Raw genomic sequence first — 21,877 nt, 5'->3', positions numbered from 1 at the left:
AGGACATTCTTTCGCAGGGCGGAGCCTCGTAGGGCCCTCTTCGCATTTGATGTCGCTGAAGCAAACTTCGATCCACAATGAGTAACTACCCGGGTCGCTGTAAGGCCAACCCACTGCAAAGTAGCTGCCCGGGTGATTACCGAGGGATCTCTGAGATGGGCGGTCAACACGTTTAGCCCATTTAAGAGTGCAGAACCGGACGAGATATTCCCGGCTCTTCTGCAGAAGGGTCTGGAAACACTGCACTTACATTTTTTGTACCTCGTTAGAGGCTCCCTAGCTTTCGGGTATATACCCTAAAGCTGGAGAAAGGTAAGGGTTGTGTGGGGAAGGATTACTGGCCCGTCAGCCCATCATCGTTTCTTCTAAAAACGGGGGAGAGACTGACGGATGTATACACTAGGAATGGGGTACTGGTCCTTAGACCACTACATCTATTGCAACATTCTTACAAGGCGGGTATGACCACGGGGACGGCTTTTCACAACCTTGTGCGCAGTGCGCAGACTGGAAGGGGGAATGTTTACCAGGGGGTAGCCCTGGGAGCGTTTCTGGATATCGATCGAGTACGTTTAACATTAGTAAGGCTGCTTGACAGATTTGGGGTTGATAGATCAATCGTAAGATGGATCCGCGCCATGCTCGGAAGCAGCACCAATAATTTATCTTCAATCCAATCGGAACGACGGAGATGACTTCCTCCAGTTACTAAGGATGTCCGCTGGGTGTTGTCTCCAATGCTGTAGTTCCTGGTGCTAGACGGCCACCCTGAACGAGGACGTAACCGTGAAAGAGCTCATGCAGGGGGCTTTTAAACAGGTTAACCCGGAAAAAACGGAGTTGTTCTATTTACGAATACAATGAGAGCGGACCTTGACGAGCTCACTCTTCGAGGACGTCAACAGGGCCTGTTCAATCTCGCTATAGTGAAAAGAGATTGAGTCGTAGCCCGTAGGGATGTAATGTAAGCGATAGTATTGTAGACTGGGAACAATCCTTGAGCAATTCGAACGATATGGCATCATCTAATTTATTCTCTAATATTTACAGTTTTTTCTGATGTTGGTCTCATATACAATCATTCTGTGTTAAGTAAGGGGTTCATCCCTCAGCTCAGAGACGATTACATAAAAGCAGCGAATTTTCGTCGCCATTGATGTGGGCGTGGCCTCTGACAACCAAGCTTCACTACCGGTTGGTATTTGGTAGCAGTTGAATTTGTCTTATAACCGTTGTATTGTAGGTATACCGTTGGTAATTCGTAATTTTTAGGGAGTTTTTGCGCGTGTGTCTGCCTGCTTGTAAACTGTAATTTTTCTAAATATGTACGAGTTGTTAGCGGGTGGAGTCCTCTAAAGTTTGAATAGCAACAAGTGTCAAAATAAAAGAGTTTTAAAAAACTATGGGTTGTTCGGTCAGTACAACAGGTGACAAAGAAGCCTCAGAGAGATCGAAAAAAATTGATAGAGACCTAAGGGCAGATGGAGAACGGGCAGCTAGCGAAGTAAAGTTGTTATTATTAGGTATGTAGGCTGACTCATATCTGTCGTTTATTGCTATTATCGCCTTCTAAATCCGTTTTTTTTTTGCCGTGGGTTAGGCGCAGGAGAATCGGGCAAGAGCACCATAGTCAAACAAATGAAAATAATTCACGAAACTGGATATTCTAAAGAAGAATGTGAACAATACAGATCTGTAGTCTATAGTAATACGATTCAGAGCTTAATGGCAATTATCAGGGCTATGGGACAGTTGAGGCTCGACTTTGCCGATCCTACACGAGCTGTAAGTAAACTATGTTTGAGACAAGTGCTTCACCCAATTCTTATAGGATGTTGCACGTCAATTTTTCACATACGCCAGTGCGGCTGAAGAAGGTGAACTAACACCGGAATTGGTGATGTTAATGAAGAAACTGTGGGCGGATCCCGGTGTTCAATTGTGCTTTTCGAGATCTCGCGAGTTTCAGTTAAACGACTCAGCTCCGTACTATCTTAATGCCTTAGATCGTATATCGTTACCGAATTACGTTCCAACTCAACAGGATGTACTAAGGACGCGTGTTAAAACCACAGGAATTGTAGAGACGGACTTTTCGTTTAAGGGTCTCCATTTCAAGTTAGTTTGTGCCTATTGTAATTTTGAGGTTGTTTGATGTGTGTTGTTTTTTAGAATGTTCGATGTTGGAGGGCAGCGGTCCGAGCGGAAAAAGTGGATTCATTGCTTCGAAGGTGTCACCGCAATCATATTTTGTGTTGCATTGTCAGGTAATATGAATTTAATTGCCTTGTCATCATTCAACATATTCCTAAATATTTCATATGTATAGGGTAATTAAAAACTGAGGGAGATTTTAGGACTTTCCAGCTCCTCAGAACGGTCGGTTTTTTACACCAAATGTATAAAACTAATGCAAGTTTTATATAAAACCTAAAGCCTTATTTTCAACATGTGTATGTATATTTCTAATGATTGTGACTGTCAGAATACACCATAAATTAAAAAAATGTGTCAGTGTCCATAGTGTAACCCCAGGGGAAGAGGGTTACCTCTGGCTAGTTGGGGTATGGCGCTATGGTGGCTCTGGAAAAGTGGGCGTCTCTCAGTACCTCCCTGTCTCTGAGAGGTTGTCCATATAGGAACTGTCTTCTCTTCTGAAGCTAGCTGGGTTATAATATGAACCTTTTTAGGTGGGATGTAGAGGAGGTGGATTCTATAGAGCTGGAACCCCTCCCCTCTCTCTTTTTATATAGCTTTAGGTTTACCTTATAGGCCTCTCAAGCGGCTATAGCTTTGCTCTTCCTTGCCTTATTGAACAGTTTGCCCATATGAGTTTTCTACTTTTCGAGCGCCCTGCACCACGATGGACCATAGGGTGTCTTGGTAGTCCTCAGAGGACATACCTGTTCAAATGACTCCACAATGGAGTTGGTAAGAAGAACTTCTTTGTTTTATAAGTCGGAAGGACCCAGGGGGCATCCCTCGAAAGGTTGCTTTCCAAGTTTTTCTTCACAAAGATGTTTGTAAAGTGGAATACCCGTTCCCTTGGGGTTGCGATAATCCTTTTGGACGGCTGGCAACCGAATTGTCGCCAGCCGCGCTCACAGGATCACCCGTGCCGGGCGGCATGTAGTAGGTTATGGAATCGTATTGTAACATACACAGTCTAGTTCTGTGGACGAATTATAGAAACTCTGGGGGGGGGGGGGCAAATAATGACCACTGCCAGATCTTCAGATTCCCGCGGGCCCCAAATGGCAGCCTTGCAGAGCCTGGGAAGACAGTCTTCCTGCACTACCTTTAGATGTAAAGCCTCCCATAATAATCGCTACTTTGAGTTGCCTTTTGGCAGCTTACTGGTAGCTACTGTGCCCGCGCTACCCGCTTTTGGTGGGGGCTGTGGTCTACCCTTCTTTGTTGGTGTTGACTCTGCTTCTTTTCCTGTCCGCCTACCCGTTTCCCGACCTGACCGGTTAGCTCTAGGAGCCAGTTTCTGCTTCAGGGTCACTGGAGGTGACTTTTGGAGCCGTTTGACTCATTTGGTCCAGCTCCTCAGCTCCGGAGATGCCCGTGGATTGTTGTTGAGAGCCAGTGACCTGTAAAACAGGTTACTAAAGGAATATAACTTCTAAAGGGGAGCAGAAAACAGGCCTGGAGTAGGGCATCGAGAACGGCCTAGCTTCAGCTAGTCAAACTGCTGCTGCTAGTACCATTTGTACCCTCATACTGGAAGGCGCTATTATGGCACTTTCTCCATTTGTCCTTGGCCTTAATCACTCCTACAGTTTTCAAGATATTTAGTTCGTTCTTTTTGCATTCGGTAGCTGATAACTCCGCCACCTCAACCAGGAGAAATTTTGACGATTAATGTGGGCATGCGCAAACTGCTCAATGTCAACTTTCTTATTTATAGAGATATGTTTTTTAAATTTTAATTTAATATTGTAATAATCAGATGTGCGCATGCGCAATGCTAACTTATTCTCCTTTGTACCTACACATAAATAGTCCTTTCTTGAAGTACTGATCAATTCATGGAAAATGCGCGAAAACCTTTTTTTCAATCCAATGATATGTCGATTCGTTTGCAGGTTACGATTTGGTGCTGGCAGAAGACGAAGAGATGAATCGAATGGTTGAATCGATGAAGCTGTTTGACTCGATTTGTAATAGTAAATGGTTTGTGTCGACTTCGATCATTTTGTTTCTAAACAAAAAAGATCTGTTCGAGGAAAAAATTACGCGTAGTCCTCTCACGATTTGCTTTCCCGAGTATACGGGCCATAACAATTACGAAGAAGCGTCGGCGTATATACGAATGAAATTTGAAAATTTAAACAAAAGGAAAGATCAAAAGGAAATATACACTCACTTTACATGTGCGACAGATACCAATAACATACAATTCGTTTTCGATGCCGTTACCGATGTGATTATAAAAAATAATTTGAAGGATTGTGGCCTTCTTATGTAAAAATTGTGACATCTACTATTTACTGTCGCATGAGTAGTAAGTGTATATTGTAAATTTTGCTAATCATCTGTTTTTGCCAAGCAGAAACTTACAAAGTAGTTGATTAGCAACCGCTACATGCCAACTAGGTTATAAGATATGTTAGGGAATGTTAAGATACGCTGCCATTTATTCAATTCAATAACTACTCATTAAATTAAGATATTATAGACTGATTTTTTGTCACTTCGAAACATTCAAATTTTGCTGCCTACTTTAAGATCGTTCGATGGAACTGAGATTTATATTTTTTATATAATTGGGACTGATTAAAAAAATTTTAAACTGCGTAGTACTGAAAGAGTGCCAAGTGCCTACGTAATACAAGTTCGAGTAGTCACCTAAGCTAGGCTGAAAGGGAAGAGAAAACAATGTTATCTCAGCTTGTGTAGCAATAACCTCTAAGTCAGTGATCAGTTGTCAATTGTCAAAACGGGTAATGATTTGTGCTAACAGCTGACAGAAATTGTATTCAACATCTAATGGTTAGTAGATGTACGTGGCTTACAATTTTTTTGTTCAGTCCTACAGCATAAGTTATAGGTACTACCTTACTGACAGTATTGAAATTTTTTATAGATATATACACACACAAGATATTAGTGCAGTTTTGATATGTTGTACTTATTCGGTGATCAAATTTTTGGATTGTACAATGGGAAATCGATAATTCTGCGCAATTTTTGACTTTTATATATATAAATATGCAGTTTCTTTACAACTATATTCCACAATATGTGACTAATTGTAGGTATTATCTTTTATACAATTTTTATTTTTATACAAATGCTGTTTATAATTTTATTTTGTACTATAGTACTTTTGTAGTTTGGGATTAAAATACTGGCCTATTTTGGATATTTGCTTGTTTCGTAATAAAATAACGCAGAATAGTGCGTAATATTTCTCGATTAATTTATTGGTATACTAACGTCTATTTTTGTAATGTACTAACAAAATATAATGTGTTTTTCAACCATTTCGGCGGTTTATGCTTTTTTTTTAAATTATAGTTTCCTGATCTGTAAAAAAATGCAATGTGATAATTCGTAAATTGGGTCACAATTTAATTACAGTTTTTCAATATACACAATGTTTGATGGTCTGTGTGCATGTGCATGTGTGTTATTTAAACTTAATCGGCACCACGAACACCTCCCCGCTATTAAATGGAGCTCATTTTAATAAAGTTATTGTCATTTTTGTTTTAGATAATTAACACATGTTGAACAAATATATTTGACAGTTAACATATTTTGGTACATTTATTCAAATTTTACGTTGTAATTGTTAATAAAATATTTAAAGCTTGAGTGTAGTTATTTATTTAATAATTCTTATTAATAACCATTTTACATTTACTTGCTATGTAGTGAATCGTTATATGAAAGCACAAGAGGAGGTGCAAGATGTCAGTGTACAATTTACAGGGTTTTCGAGTGATATTCGCGGATCTCGAGATATTTTAAAGCATCTCTGAGTGTTGCATTCACCCATTTAACATCAACTCAAATTATAAATTGAACATTGTTAAAATTTTAGTGGAGATGAAATTTCACAGAGGCTTTTAAACTTATATTTTAAATTACATAGAAATATTTAGAAATTTTGTACCTGCAAATATCACCAATAAACAAATTGTTCACTGATGATAGTCCCGTTACAGTATTCTGTAAATATCCAATTCCTAGAAAAACATGTAAAAGGGCGTCGTTTTTTATCAAATGAGGACATGGAAAATCCCGTGCAAGTCAATTGCACATCTCTGCCTTTCTGTTCCCCTGTAAACCACACGATAGCTTCTAATGAGGTCAGCCACTGCTCCCTGTCCTGGAGAGTGACTTTGTAACTCTTTGGTCTTAGTAAGACTGCCCGGATTACATCACTTTCTGCAAAGAGGGGACAGGATCTGAGGGTTGCCTTCCAGATTCGCCTTGGGGATCGCTAAATCGTCCGCTTCGTTCAGAGTGCGGAGGTGCCCGTGTATAGTACCAGGCGCAACAGCAGTGGAGGCTAACACTCCACCCTGCGGACATCCTCTATAAGCGATGAGCTCACCTCCGTCGTCCCGAGTTATGATTGACCCCCCCATAGACATTCCCCTCGCCAGACTTCTGTGTAGAGCCATCTCCGTGGACATATACCCGCCCTGTAAGCATGTTGGGATGGATGCGTAGTGATGGTCTGAAAAGGACCAGTACCCCATTTCTTATGTATGCATCCACCAGCTTCTCAACCGTTTAGGTAGGTACACGACCCTTACCTTTCTCCAGCTTTCAGATTCGGACCTTCGAGGATATACCCCAAAGCCAGGGAGGCTCTAAAGAGCTGTCCAACAACTGTAGCAGCAGTGGCTTCAGACCCTTCTGCAGAAGAGTCGGGAATATCCCGTCCGGTCCTGCGCTCTTAAATGGGCTGAATGTGTTGACTGCCTATCTCAGAGATCCCTCAGTGACCACCTGGGCAGCTCTCTCTTCCAGTCAATTTGCCTAGACCGACCCAAAAGTAGCTCCTTTTGGTGGGTTCAAAGTTCCGTAGTCTCCAGAGCTTAGAAAGTGTGTTTCCAGGAGACATGAGGGGGCCTCACCTCAGATGTTTCCATTTTTTGCCCCGGGTCTATCAAAAGGATTTTACAAAGATTTTTGACCATCAGGAAGACTTTCCGTCATATTACAACAGATGAAGGTCCTTCATGATCCATGTTTAGACCTTCGAATATGGTCCTTATACCTGCGTTGAGCGACCTTGACTCCCAGACAGACCAACCCCCTTACGATCCTTTTCAAGGTCTGAGTTCCACCAAAGTGCTGTTCGCTTCGTTTCTCGAAAGATCTGACAATTTCACCACATAATTAATTATATATAATAATGGGGCGTAAGCCTGTTGAAGGCCTATAACAAGAGTGACAAAAATAGTAAATAATAAAATAAATAATAGAGCAGTCCCAGTCAGTGAATCGGGGATTCCGAAACCTACCGGATCCGCAGTGGGATGCCAGGTTTAGTTTGAAAAGATATGCATGTGGTTCGAAAGCCAGACACCCTCAAGGGGGCTATTGAAAAGGAGCTGAACGTCATCAGATCGTTCCTAAGGTAACCAAGGTGATGACTGTGTTATACGCGCTCCCCGAAGACCACGATTACCATCTAGAAGCGCCTCCAGACACAAAATCCTGGTTACAGGACGAGCCTATGGAGGACGTTCTCCGCAGGGAGGAGCCTGGTACGATCTTCCTTGCATTTGGTGTCAATCAGGCACTCCAGCGGCAGAGCATTCCAGCGCACGCGAGTGCTCCGGCTGCGACAGGTAAAGGGGAGGGCGCCACCAAAGCAGCGGGATCCAATCCGTTGCGACGAAGGCGCGCTCAACCCCTCGCTATTGACCTCTAAGGGGCGTCGGGATTACTACTGACGTCCTTAGAGGGCGAGGAAGATGTCAACGAGCTTTTGGCAGGAGTCGCAATCGTCGGCACCACACTAGGGGAGGGGCGAACCTAATTTACAGAGCAATTTGCAGCACAGTAAGGGGGCGCCGACCTGTTTAATAGGCCGTCAACTTGCTGGGTTTACTAGGTGACGCATAAGGGGTCTAGTTCAGGTGGAGGACTCCCTTATTTGTTATAAGAGGGACCGCCAAGTACTTACATTTATGTTGATAGACGAATCGAGTCTTATCTAATGGCTGATTTCTGTTTCAGCGATCTCAGCTGAAAGATAGCAGAGGTGGTTTGCTCAGCCGATCTCCGGCTCACGACTCAGAAGAGACCCCACCTAACAGGGAGCTGGCTGAGTTGATAGAGTACTATCGAAATGGTGGGCTCCCTCTTGTGGTTAGCTGTGATGCAAACGCACACTATGTTGCGTGCGGCAACACTGACACGAACTCGAGGGGCGATCCTCTGTACGTTCAGAGACGCGCCATCCCAGGGCCTTATATAACAGAGACGGTCCTCTCCAAGCAGTCCAAGGGTCCACTGGTGTTCGCATTCGACCACAATGGCACCTTTGATTGAGCCTCAGTGATGTCCACCTCCGGATGCGACGCCGGAACAATGACCATTCTGAGCCCCGCTGCACCGGGGAACCTCGGGGCTTCTTCTCAGACTGCCTTGAGCGAGACCTTTTCCGAGTGCTGGCCATCGCCTTCTGTGCGCCCTATTCTCCTTGCGAATATAGGAACTAGTCCACCACCAGGTCCCTGAGTAAAGCTATGAGTTGAAGCCGTTCCCTCCAGTGGCGTATTTACGGGGGGGGTGAAGGGGATGGAGACGTCTAATCGAAAAAGTACGAATCGTTTTGGATTCTACGCACCCAAACTAATAAGAAAAAGTTTTTTCCCGAGAAATTTTGGTGCAGTCGATTTTTGGGAAAAAAGGAAGGTGCCTTTTTTTTGCCCAGAAAAAAAATTGTCTCAGATCGACCGGGAAAAAATATTTTCTTATAGAATGTGGCCTGTAGAATCCATAATTTCAAACAGTTCCAAGATCGGACTACTAGATCAAAAGTTACAGCCCTTTGAATTTTTTGTCGAAATTGGTTTTTTGCCCATAAATATACCTATTATTCAAAGTTTTCGTTGACTAATTAAAGCAAAAGCAATAAAGGGGCCTGTCAGCAGTAAGAAATAAAATACCGTTCTAATCTAATCTTTTTCGCCTGTACAATAATAAATAGATAAATGACTACCAGCATCAGCAACCTGCAACCCAATTTCTATTTCTTACCCCCCCCCCCCTTCTAGTACGCACTTGGTGACTGTATGTGCCACGAACTTGTTTAATCCCCCCCATAAATTTCTACGTACGCCACTGGTTCCCTCTTTCGAGGAGCCTGCCCCGTTACCGGGCCTCTTTTCAAGACCCGGCTTGTTGGTCCTCCTTGACGAGGAGTCCAGAAAGGGTTTGTTTGGTTTGAAATCATCCATACAATTCCCGCACGAGTAATGCGGAAATGCGCTCTCACCTGGGCCAAGTCTCGTACCCGGGACTTGGCTGCCGACCCCATTGCCTTGGCAGGGTCGCTAACACCTTGACTTGAATGGTTGGTCGGCGGCGACAACCATCGTCACTAAACCAGTCTGGGTTTCGCCCCGACCAGCCACTTATAATCGTCATATCCACGATCCACCCCGAAACACGAGTCCCTTTACGATCATTCAAGTGTCTGTCCTATCCGCCACCCGAGGACGCACCCGATGGTTGCCTCCACCCACGGGTCACACCACCATAGGCCATAATAGGCTATGCCATTGAATGGCTATATGCCCAACATGTGACATATAGATAGGCAACATATTTAGCAGATCAAAATCTATAGATTCCCTAATTACCTTACAATAACTGATGGGAGGTAAATGTTTTATGTGAAGTACAGAGTAGTTACGTATGGTTCTAGTTTAACCTTGACAAACTACTTATGATTACGAAACTTGGTCCATTGCAATTACGTCCTGCAAACACAATGCTATCGTTCTAATCTATAGATAAAATTTAAATTTCCCTCCTTTTCATTGGCCAATTAACCACAAATAAAACTCTCAAGTTGATCCAATATTTCAATTGTTTTGTTAAAACTAAAAATACAAAAATATCACGTTTCAATGTTGTAACAATTTAGTGGTAGCTAAGATAAACAATGTGTTTAATTTATATTCGTTTCTAATTTTTGTAAATTAGTATGTCAGCAGTAGAAGACCCAAATAATGAGAAGTATCTTCAGTGTGCCCATAAAATCTGGGAGAGATTTACTCAGTGGATACACTGCATATGTGTTGTTACCTTCGACTTAGAGTTAGGACAAGCTTTAGAGGTGAATTTTTGTATCGCATTTCCTTGCACTAACCCTGCATTATTTTTAGAACGTGTATCCCAAGCATGTAACCTTAACGAAACAAGAAATTTCTAATATTTGTTATTTGGCGTTTCCCGACTCGAATTCGGGATGTATGGGTGATACTAACTTTGTGATACGTTTACCACGAAGCCCCGGTAAATCGGAGTTAAGTCGAGAGCATCACAGATATAACTCGACCTGTCCAGTCGCGCTACAAATTCATGCCGGATATTATTGGGGTTACGTTTATTTTAGGCAAGTTAAAGACATTTCGCTACCACGAGGCTACTTTCAAAAGGTATAATTCCGTTTCTTATCGAATTTGTGATTCAAACTATGATTTCAGAGCGTGGTTATTTTATCTAGGCTACCGTTTAACAAATTATTTAGTACAATTAGTTGTTTAATATCGCCGGAGTATTTCGAAAATGGGGAACCTAGCCTTGAAGCTGCATGTCATAATATTGATAAGTGGCCACCTCCTGTACCCGGTGAAACTTTGAACTTACCTTTGATGGGGTCTGTGTTTCAGGTAAATTATTGCCCATTTCTGTGTGTTACTCTGCATTGTATTTATTGCGTACAATCCCTGAAACCGAGGGGTTGACCGCTGGGCAAATGTGGTGTACAGTCCCGAGGAAATGATGAGCAAATGTTGGGCAAATGTAGCAAATGTTGAAGAAATGTAGAGAATGTTCAGGGAATGTGGCAAATGTAGTAAATGTTTATTAAATATGACATATCAATGCGAGTATCAATGATTTGTAAATATAAAGATAAATGTATACCAGGCCCTTTCATTTCGTGAAAATTATGCAAAGAAAGTGTCTTAAAATTCGTTCATGTAGTGCAGTCGTAAATAATGTGCTCGAGCAAGGTCATGGTGTTCTATTACACACCATGAGCAAGGTGAATTCATAACGGTGGCGGCACTCCGACTGTTTTATACAGGGTCATTCTTGACGAGCATGAGTTAGAAAGATATGGCAAACCTTTGAAAATGATACTAAACTGATAAGTCCTTTAAGGGTTTTGGCACGTGATGAATTGAACTAAAATATTTTTAAGATGGCGCCACTTCCAATACCGGAAGTAGCCATCAACTTTGTTATTTTAAATAGGGACCCCCTATTTTTTCTACATTTTCGGATTCTACGTCGAATTTGGAGTACAACGAGTTGACCCTTTGCTCCAAGGGCTTCGTCGATATTCAAGTTTTTATGTCAAAAATGAAATTTGCAGGGGTAATTTTAAAAATTTATTATTCGCAAACGGTGAGAGATATTGCAAAACACTGCTTTATTAAGGAAAGATCGAATTTTCTTATGGTATGCGTAACCGTCTAAAAAGTGAGACTACGTCACTATTTCAAAGCTCTCAACTTTTAAATTTTTAAATATTCGTAACATCATTTTTTCAAATGGCACCCCCTCCCCTCACATTTTTTTCTTCACTGTTGTTTTCCTTTTTCCGGGACCTTTAATTTGATACAAAATGTCAGAGGCTGCTTGAAACGGTTTCCGAGATATTCCACGTTTTCGTCACTTCTTGTAGCAAATTGATTTAAAAACATTAATACATTTTTAAAATTACCCCTGCAAATTCCATTTTTGACATAAAAACTTGAATAGCTTTATTCTTTAAATATTCCAGCTATCATAGTATGAACTATATCAGTGTCGTCAAACATATATAAACTAGTGCATCTACTAACAGAGCAATTTACACATATAAATAAAATAATAAGAGGTCAAGTTAAAATACAGTAAAACACTTAAGTAAAATAGACAAATATCACAGAATATTAGAACACCAATCAGTAAGTAGAAACTCTTCAAAAGTGTAAAAAGTGTTAATCTTAAGGTAACTAATCACAACATTTCTTAATTAATCGATAATCGATTTATCGAAGAAGCTCTTGGAGCAAAGGGTCAACTCGTTGTACTCGTAGAATCCGAAAATGTAGAAAAAATAGGGGGTCCCTATTTAAAATAACAAAGTTGATGGCTACTTCCGGTATTGGAAGTGGAAGTGGCGCCATCTTAAAAATATTTTAGTTCAATTCATCATGTGCCAAAACTCTTAAAGGACTTATCAGTTTAGTATCATTTTCAAAGGTTCTCCATATCTTTCTAACTGACAGTCGTCAAGAATGACCCTGTATAGGAAGCGCGATTACCAAATCTGCCCTTGTATGCTTATTGCCTACCTTCCAGTCGTAGGCTGGTTTTACTATGGAGTCATATGGGAGATACCCCGTTTTTTTTAATATGATCATTAATAAGATGATTCTGAAGTTGTAACTCATACAATGTGTTGATGTATACCTACCCATTGATTACACAGGCCAACACGATTTTTGACTTTGATAAGAGAATATGAAATTTTGATACATTTATTGATAGTTAGACAAAAAAAAATATATAAGGCCTGAAAAAGTTTGCTTTTGTATCCAGGAGAGCCGTTGACCAGTATTTTAGAAAATCCAGAATTGAAATTTTTATTTAACGATAAATCGAAACAAATGTAATTGTATGACACTTTTACTATCATATCAAATTTAAAATAGTAAAAAAAATTTATTAGTGAATCCTATATTACTTTTTTTTTCCGTCTTCATAAGTGCTTTCTCTCACTAAACCCAAAAACAAAATATAGTCCCCCATCACACTTTCGTTGTATTTATCATGATAATGTTGTTCAAAGTTCATAATACCTTGATAACAACGTTCTACTCATTTTTCTGAGTACGCCCTCATATAATAAATAATAATAAAAATAATCATATTTATTTTTTTTTGCAAAAATCGTTTACCTTCTAAAGGTCTTTTGTAGTTACTACAAGCAACATGTGGTGTGGAGGTGTCTAGATTCCGAATGGGGTAGTTAAAATAGGTTTCGTAGGATTCATAAGGCTTTTTACAGGCATTTAAAAAAAATTTTGTCTTTCATACTTTAATAAATATACCATAGAAACGAACTTAAAAATTAAGATGGACTGCTAATGTTGAATTGACAAATGACACTTACATGGGAGCAGCCATGATGTGCACTTACTTGGCGCGAAATTCAAATCAACTAATAAACAAGCATTAACCCAACATTAACCTCACGTTTTCTAAATAAATTACTGTGACACATGTCATTTTCCAAGGCTACAATAGTTTCAAAACTTGAGCACTACGAAAAATTCCCTAGAAAATAACTAAAACGTTTGATCAGCAGTCCATCTTAATTTATAAGTTCGTGACCATAGACCGCATAGGTATATAAAAATATGCATCAGCATCATATTTCCACTTTCTTGACCACATTTTAACCTCTATGAATCTTCTAGAAAATATTCAATTGTTGTTTATCACTTAAGTGATATCATATTTCAATTACCAAATGACCCGCGCAAATGCTTGTACATATACTTAAATGTATGTTGTACCTCAATGATGAGCAAATGTAACAAATTTCTGGTAAATTTATAGCGAATATAGCAAATAATAATATATGTAATGTAGTTAATAATAATAATAATAATATATAATAATAATAATATAATATAATAATAATAATAATAATAATAATATTTAATTGACTGTAAAATATACTTACAAACAATATAAATAAACATAAGAAACAGTAAACGTCAATAAACTTCACACAAATGTACCGAATTACATGTTTAAATACTCGGCCACGGAATAAGGTTCGAGATCGTAGAGCAGATCAGTGATAGCTCTTTTAAAAGCGTTTTTAGATGTAACAACTTTGTGTAAATGTAGTAAATGTAGCAAGTTTCTGGTAAATTTATAGCGAATGTAGCAAATATTGTGTAAATGTAGCAAATGTTGTATAAATGTAGTAAATGTAGCAAATGTTGAGCAAATGTGGAAAATGACAAATGTGGTGTGCACAATTTTGCGCAGTGGTCAGCCCCTCGCCTGAAACCAAAGGGCACAGCAATGTTTTTAACATACTAGTAGCAACTATTCACTGCATTGCGGCCGTGGTAGAATAATGGTTTTTTTGTATTCTGTATTGGTTTCCAAGCAATGTTCAAAATGTTAAGGTGTAATAATAAATGTCAGTAATTTTAAGCTTCTTGTACAAAATTACTGTGGAGATATGACTATTTAAACTGTGAAGAAGAAGCAACAAGGCAATTGCTGCCTCCAAAATCCAAAAATATATGGAAAACGGATCTACCGCTCATTTTAGTCTAGTGTTTTAAAATAATGTGCCACCTACAACAAAAAGGTTTGAGAATATGGTAAGGGACACTATTCATCTGTAAAGGCTTATATACTCTTTTAATTTATTACTTTTCTCAAAACAATCCCCAACACCAAAATACAAGGAAGTTGAAGAAAAAAATCATCATTTACCAATGTAAAGTTCAGGAACCCATACAATTTTCGTAAAGACTTGTCCTTTCATAATCAAAAATAAAGTAAAAAAATATTTTGAAAGAAAAATTTCGAGAAAATCTGAAAATTCGATATTCATGTTTTTTTTATATCAATCCCAATTAACAAATTTTTTCATTAGTTTTTTTTTTCGTTTTAAGTATATTCAAAAGAGATCTTATTGATATTAATTATTTAATTATCAGATTGTTTCAAAAATTTAGAGTAAAAAATTATGAACGTTAGGTTTCAATCCTCAGCATTTATTTTCTTTTTTTTTATTTCAGGTTCTTCTGCACTTTCCTATACTTCATTCGAATGTAATTTCTTCGTAAACCTTATTGTCTAACGATGGATAACTTGGTCCGTCATTAATCATATCATCTTGACCCAAATCTTCAGAATGATCATAAAAAACTTCTTCTGCATTTGTGCCGTTTTCTAAATTATGACACTTGCGTAGATTACTGCATTTCAAACAATGGTTTCGGCAACTACATCTTGCTGTTTCCACAGTTTTTTTCCCTTGCTAAAAAAACTGGAGGTTGTGTCACAACCGAAAAATGAATGCAGAAATGCAATGTATTTTTTAAATAAATTATATTCATAGCAATCAGATGTATAGTAGGCGTCTTTTTTTTACCGTGGCTGGTTTGAAAAAATGAATATCTAAATTAAACCAACCCTTAAACTTTAAAGGTTTGTCGAAATCAGTTCATAATTACGAAAGTTAGAGTGTTTCTTGGAAGTGATAAAGATAAACGTATAAATATACTGGTACCATTACAATAGGTAGATAGATAGAAGTCTAGCTAAAATAGTGTCTGCTTTTTTTTACATACATACCTATGTGTAAGTTTCTATATAGTTGGGATTAACGTAGAATTTTTTATTATTTAAAGTCCGCGCCATTTTTTAAGACTGCATCTAAAAATGTATTGGACATCTTTAATAAGGTATGTGTTTCAGTTGTTCTTCACTGTTATTATTTTTTTTTAGGTTGAAATACCGTACCACAATCCGTCGAAACCTTTGAATGGCAATAAAGAGTTTTTGATGTCGCTCGAAAATCAAGTTCAGATATCCTCCGTAGAAGACTTAGATTTGTTTGAAATTTTACAACCGATCTTATCTCACATCCATCTTTTGTGGGAATTAGTTTTGACCTCCGAACCATTAGTCGTAATGGCATCTTCGCCCACAACATGCTCTGCCATGGTTCTAGCCTTAACAAGGTAAAAATTGTGTGCTTAGTATCGTACTTATTATTTATTTTTCAGAATAATTTCTCCACTGAAGTACTGTGCAGATTTCCGACCGTATTTTACAATCCATGATAGCGAATTTAAACAGTTTACTAGCAAAGTGAGTAATGCTCCTCCGATGATTTTAGGAGTTACGAACCCATTTTTTGCGAAAACTTTACACCACTGGCCTCATACGATACGTTTAGGAGATGAGTCAAGTAATTTTTTACATTGTCAATGTAACTAATGCTACAGCTTATGTTTTAGGCCAGAGCCAAACATATAAACTGAAAAAAAACGCGAACATTAAAATGTTAGATATAAGACCCGGAGTGTACACAACGTATAAAACGTTTTTACACAAAGACAAGACTGTTATTAAAAACTTATTGCTCGGAATTAATGTCAAACGCCCACCTGAAGTGCAGTCTGCTTTATTACGACGCCATTTGTTGGAACTTACACATAGCTTTATCATACCGTTAGAAAGATACATCGCTAGTTTAATGCCTTTATTGAGAAATATTTCTCCATTTAAGGTAAGTCACAAAGGAGGAGTATTTTGTTTTTTTTATGCATGTAAAATTTGAAAGGATCTGACTAATCTAAAATATGGCCAATTATTCTACTAATTATTTAACTTTTTGATGCCAGAGCAGTAGGACTACAAATGTATGTCAGTTTTATAATTTCATTTCAATATTCGAAACTGATTGTACTACAAAGGTGAAAATATGTTAATGATCGGCAACAACATTCACTAGCACTGTGTTGTACAGGGTGTCCTATTAATAAAGGTCACAGGCCCTATCTCTGGAACCATTCATTGCACAGATTTTGTTAACAAGTTTGTAGGTTTGCCGCTAGAGGGCGTACAATTCATGGTTAAGTAGAAAAATGATTACATCCATCTAACATGCATCACAATTTTGGATGAATTTATTGCGCCAGCTTATAAAATATGAGGGGTGGGGGAAGAGGAACATCTCTTTAAGCAGTTGAATGTATAGCTGCCATGGAGAAAGATATTTCAGGTCGCCCCGGTGACGTCACTTGGTCGGCAATGATCGTGTACTTTTATAGCTTCAGATTACTTACCAGCGGCGGTATAAATTATGGGAAGAACAAAGGTATTTGTACTTATGTTATTTTTTATTAATACAATAGGATATATTTTTGCATTTTTACAAGACTATACTTTTTGTTAATTATTTCCAAGACTCTACCGAGTAGTTTTTTGCGTGAGTTTCTTCTGTTATAAAAGCCAACTTGAATGAATATTGCAATTGAAATTTTGGAATGTGTGTATTTTCGTTGTATTTCTGCTTAGGAAGCGGGTCTCAAAATGTGGTTTTCACTTCTTCATCATATTTGATAGTATCCTATAATTATATTGTGCCATTTGAAATTTTCCACAAAACCTGCAAAGTTTATGTTAATGTCAAACCTAGCCCTCGACCACTCACCATATTTACTACAAAGACTTTAGTACTGTACAATCTGATTACTTTCCAATAACTACATTACGTTAAAATCGGTTACCCTAAACCGAAGTTACATTCAACTCCTATGTATCCCTTCTCTCCACCCCTCATAATTATAAGCTAGAGCTATATGTGCTGCATCAAAATGATTAATGCTTGTTGGGTATATTTTAGGAAAAAAAAATCATCTTTCTACTGAAACATGAATCGTAGGCCCTCTAGCGGCAAAGCTTAAAACTTGAAAATATTTTTCCAGCGATTTCTCTTGAGTTTGGATATGGCCTGTAACAACCTAATTTTCCTACTTTTTAAGCAGAGCGGGACAGTATTCGATTTTGTAAATACTTTTTAGTATTCAAATCCTTTAAAGTATTCAAATACTTTGTAATTAAATACTTTTATGGAAGCAAGTATTTGTATTTGTAACTCAAATACTTTCACAAATATTTAGTATTCGAATACTTCGCAAAGTATTTGGATACTTCGTAAAGTATTCGAATACTTCGCAAGGTACCTATTTGAATACTTTGAGAAGTATTCGAATACTTCGCATAGTATTTGAATACTTAACCTTCCTTTTTTACCAAAAATCGACTACACCAAAATTTCTCGGGAAAACACTTTGTCTTTTTAATTTTGGTGCGTAGAATCCAAAACCATTCGTACTTTTTCGATCAGACTTCTCAATCAAAAGTTATAGACTAGAAACCAATTTCAAAAGAAAATTCAAAGGGCTGTAACTTTTGAACTACTAGCCCAATCTTGGAACTGTTTGAAATTATTGATTCTACAGGTCACGTTCTATAAGAAAATTTTTTTCCGGGTCGATCTGAGACAATTTTTTTTTCGGGCCTCAAAAAAGGCAGTGAGGAACTGGTCCGAATATGGGCCCCTATTTTGTTTTTCCCTTATAATTTTTGAATTTTTGGTAATTTTTTTGTAAAAGTTGGTATGCCTGTAGCCCAAAGTGTTAGATACGTAGAGAAAAATTTACAGTTCTGAAAAACAGAAAATAACTGTTTGTGAAGGGTACGTTTGAGACCACGTCATTTTTGTAAACAGTAGCAGAGTGAGCCAAATATGGGCCCCCTGGGAAAATTATCTAAAAATGCTATCTAATGCAAAATAACTTTTATTTTCAGTACAAAAATAAAATCTGTAATCCAGAAATACCGCTAACGGCAAAAGTCACAAACGTAGTAGTCTTTTTCCGCCCCTGAACATTGTTTATGAGCCCATAGAAAGCACTGGCACCGTATCCACAGTTCTCCTTTTTGATTTTCGGAAAAGTGTATGTCGCAAAACATGCACGCAGCATCTTCATCGTCAGGAAGGTTTTGGCCAATGTTTTCCAAGTCGTTGTCTTCGTCCTCTGGGATGAATTGTTCATTTTCTGTTTCGGCCTCGTCACTTTCCGATTCTTCTTGCCTCTTCGCTCTTTTCTTTGAATTGTTAGAATTTACTCTAGACTTTGGCAATTCCGGGGGGGGGGGGGTCGTTTGGGCGTCTTCTGGATTGATTGTTCCAAATCATTTTTGTATGGTGTAGAAGTGATGACCTGGGATTTCCCAGATTTCCTCCCGCGAGTCGCTTTCTTTTTTTGAATGGTAGGCAATGGCGAAATATCAAACGGGGTCACGATTTCAGCAGGCACGGATGATGTCGATGGTGCAGAAGAATAAAGTAGATGGACGAGGGACAATGGGCTCTTGAGATTCAGACTCTGGTCCTAATATGGGCCCTGGCCCATATTTAGACCTCACGAGGGGCCCAGGCCCATATTTAGACCTCACGAGGGGCCCATATTAACCACATTGTACGTTGTGGAAGAAACTGACGTAAGTTTTTTTGAGGTAACATAAACGCGAAATCGTTTGAACAGAAGGAAGATACATTCTAAAACAATAAGCGCATGCAGCGATCGTAATCAAAATAGATGTTAAAACTTCTAGAATCTCTTAGTAAACGACTCACCTAGAAAATAATGATAATCTTGAAACACTCACGAGAGCACTGCGCCACAATAGATATAGCTGGAAACAACACCATAATTGTAAAATGATGGTGTTATTAGTAGGTACCTCTTAAGAGGCTTACAGCAGATGGCGCTGATTGCGTTAGGACCTATTATCTGGTGGCCCATATTATGTGCATAGCCCATATTCGGACCAGTTCCTCTATATATAACCTTCCTTTTTTACCAAAAATCAACTGCACCAAAATTTCTCGGGAAAACACTTTTTCTTATTAATTTTGATGCGTAGAATGCAAAACAATTCGTACTTTTTCGATCAGACTTTTCAATCAAAAGTTATGGACTAGAAACCAATTTCGAAAGAAAATTCAAAGGGCTGTAACTTTTGAACTAGTAGCCCAATCTTCAAACTGTTTGAAATTATGGATTCTACGGGCCAAATTCTATAAGAAAATGTTTTTTCCCGGTCGATCTCAGACAATTTTTTTTCCGGCCTCAAAAAAAGGCAGTACTTTTAAGTTATTCAAATATTTGAGAACAATTTAGAAATGTTTAGGGAAAGTTTCCATTGTCACAAAATCAAATATAAAAACAATAAGGACCTTTCTTATATCCTTAAGACCATTGTGTACCAATTGTCAAAGCGATCGCACGTTTCTAAACAAACTATCATGCACACGGACAAACGGATGGTCAAAAATGGATCTGTTCCAAAATCGCTAGGATTAATTTCAGAAAGGCGTACGTATCATGTGCACGACGTGCGATCGCTTTGAAAACTGGTACACGTATTCTTAAGGATATAACTGGTATAAGAAAGGTCCTGGTAGGTACCTCCTATATAATAATAATAATAATACGCTTTTACTCCCCTTAAATTTGTATATAACAATAGAAATATAAAAAAGCTAACCCCATACAAAGTATAGGTAACTTAATTTTTTAAGTAGTATTAAGACTTTTATCTAGTATACTATTTTAAATTTTTAATGTATTTGAGTGACAAGTATTTGAATACTTTTTACTGTATTCGAATACTCTTCAAAGTAAGTTAATGAAATACTTTTCAAAGTATTGGAATACTTTTTATAGTATTCGAATACTTTTGAAAGTATTCGAATACATTCTAAAGTATTTAGTATTCAAATACTTTGATTTGTGTAAAGTATTTACTATTTAGTATTCAAATACTTTTTGAAAGTATTCTGCCCAGCTCTGTTTTTAAGTAATTTTGTAATAAACATTACGAATAATAAATCAATATTTATTAATTTATAGTGGCATTGCAAGATAATTTAAAATTGACAACAAATTTTCAGACAGAATTTGTACCTTATGTTATTTTTGGTTTAGGCCGCTCCCGCGCCATTAACTTTTAATCCAGACAATTTTTTTGCAACTTTGGACAGTACCGGACCTCAATTGACATCTGGAATCAAAGGTGATTGGGTGGGATTGTATAAGAAATTTTTTCGTTCGCCCAACTTTAACGGCTGGTTTGAAATGAGATACAAAGAATTGGTATTGAAGTTGCAGGCCTTGCAGCTGGAAGCGTTATCAGACGCTGTAAGTATTTATTAACTGCTGGTCTACATTTGTCCCGCAAGTTTCTGCTTCTCTAAACAAAAATTATCAGTCAGATTTTGGCATCGTCGTGAACTACATCTTGTATATATAGCGAACATTGATACAGCTAAAGATATGTACTTTACGTTCGATATCCTTATACCTATACACATTTTTTCCGTAAGGTGTATCATAAAAAACATACAAGTAGAACTCTGATGGTTTTAACATTCTGTCAGTTCAGGCAATGATCAAGTACACTAGGCGGTGTGTCCGAAACCCCAAATATCATTTTAATGGGTGTGTTACAATGTTTGATTTTAGGATTTAAAGTTATGGGTTCAAGGGAAACCAGAAGTGGAAGTTGTCGACATGTTTTTGAAAATCAAGAAAATTATCAAAACCGGCGAACGGGATATACCAATAAACGATGTAACAAGAGAACAGTTGGGCCAGCGATTGCAAGATATATTGTCTTCATTACCCGACGATGTTAAGAACATTTTGCAAGTTACTTGACAGTCAGTGTTTTAAAATGAGCCTTTTTTTTACAACACAGTGTTTTGATCAATTTCGTTATAGGTACCCACAATGATGTGGTCCAAGTTACAGCAATACAATGGATATACCTGTACTAGGTACAGTTGCAATTTCTATCATAAGAGCACAGGTTAGAGTTCTCATACTGCCGTTTTATTAGCGACCCACGCGAAGCATTTGACTCTCTTTAATCTTCATTCAATTGAAATCGCTAATTACAGTACCGCTTATTTATTACTTTGTTCTTTTACTTTCATAACGCAATTAGTGCAATTGTGGAATTTCTATAATCGTGATACCCACCTACCTTCAGCCTTAGG

The 21,877-nt window shown here is 38.1% G+C and overlaps 2 protein-coding genes across 3 annotated transcripts; both read left to right on the top strand.

Moving 5' to 3' along the window:
* Positions 1-1,302: 1,302 nt before the first annotated feature.
* LOC116165885 (G protein alpha i subunit) lies at positions 1,303-5,826 on the top strand. Its single transcript, XM_031480615.1, has 5 exons — positions 1,303-1,523; positions 1,601-1,785; positions 1,832-2,118; positions 2,173-2,267; positions 4,092-5,826. The coding sequence occupies exons 1-5, from the start codon at positions 1,403-1,405 to the stop codon at positions 4,472-4,474; spliced, it is 1,071 nt and encodes a 356-aa protein (XP_031336475.1). The 5' UTR covers positions 1,303-1,402; the 3' UTR covers positions 4,475-5,826.
* A 4,140-nt stretch (positions 5,827-9,966) lies between these two features.
* LOC116165528 (protein DENND6B) lies at positions 9,967-21,877 on the top strand. Of its 2 annotated transcripts, XM_031480055.1 has the most exons (9): positions 9,967-10,321; positions 10,371-10,643; positions 10,692-10,877; positions 15,648-15,701; positions 15,745-15,980; positions 16,026-16,210; positions 16,260-16,531; positions 20,805-21,017; positions 21,342-21,877. In XM_031480055.1, the coding sequence occupies exons 1-9, from the start codon at positions 10,190-10,192 to the stop codon at positions 21,534-21,536; spliced, it is 1,746 nt and encodes a 581-aa protein (XP_031335915.1). In that variant the 5' UTR covers positions 9,967-10,189; the 3' UTR covers positions 21,537-21,877. The 2 variants fall into 2 exon arrangements, with proteins under 2 accessions (XP_031335915.1, XP_031335916.1); XM_031480056.1 differs by lacking the exon at positions 15,648-15,701 and having other exon boundaries at positions 9,970-10,321.

Source organism: Photinus pyralis, unplaced genomic scaffold (genome assembly GCF_008802855.1).
Source record: "Photinus pyralis isolate 1611_PpyrPB1 unplaced genomic scaffold, Ppyr1.3 Ppyr1.4_LG3a, whole genome shotgun sequence".
NCBI classification, from domain to species: domain Eukaryota; kingdom Metazoa; phylum Arthropoda; class Insecta; order Coleoptera; family Lampyridae; genus Photinus; species Photinus pyralis.
This window is presented reverse-complemented; position numbering and strand designations above follow the sequence as displayed.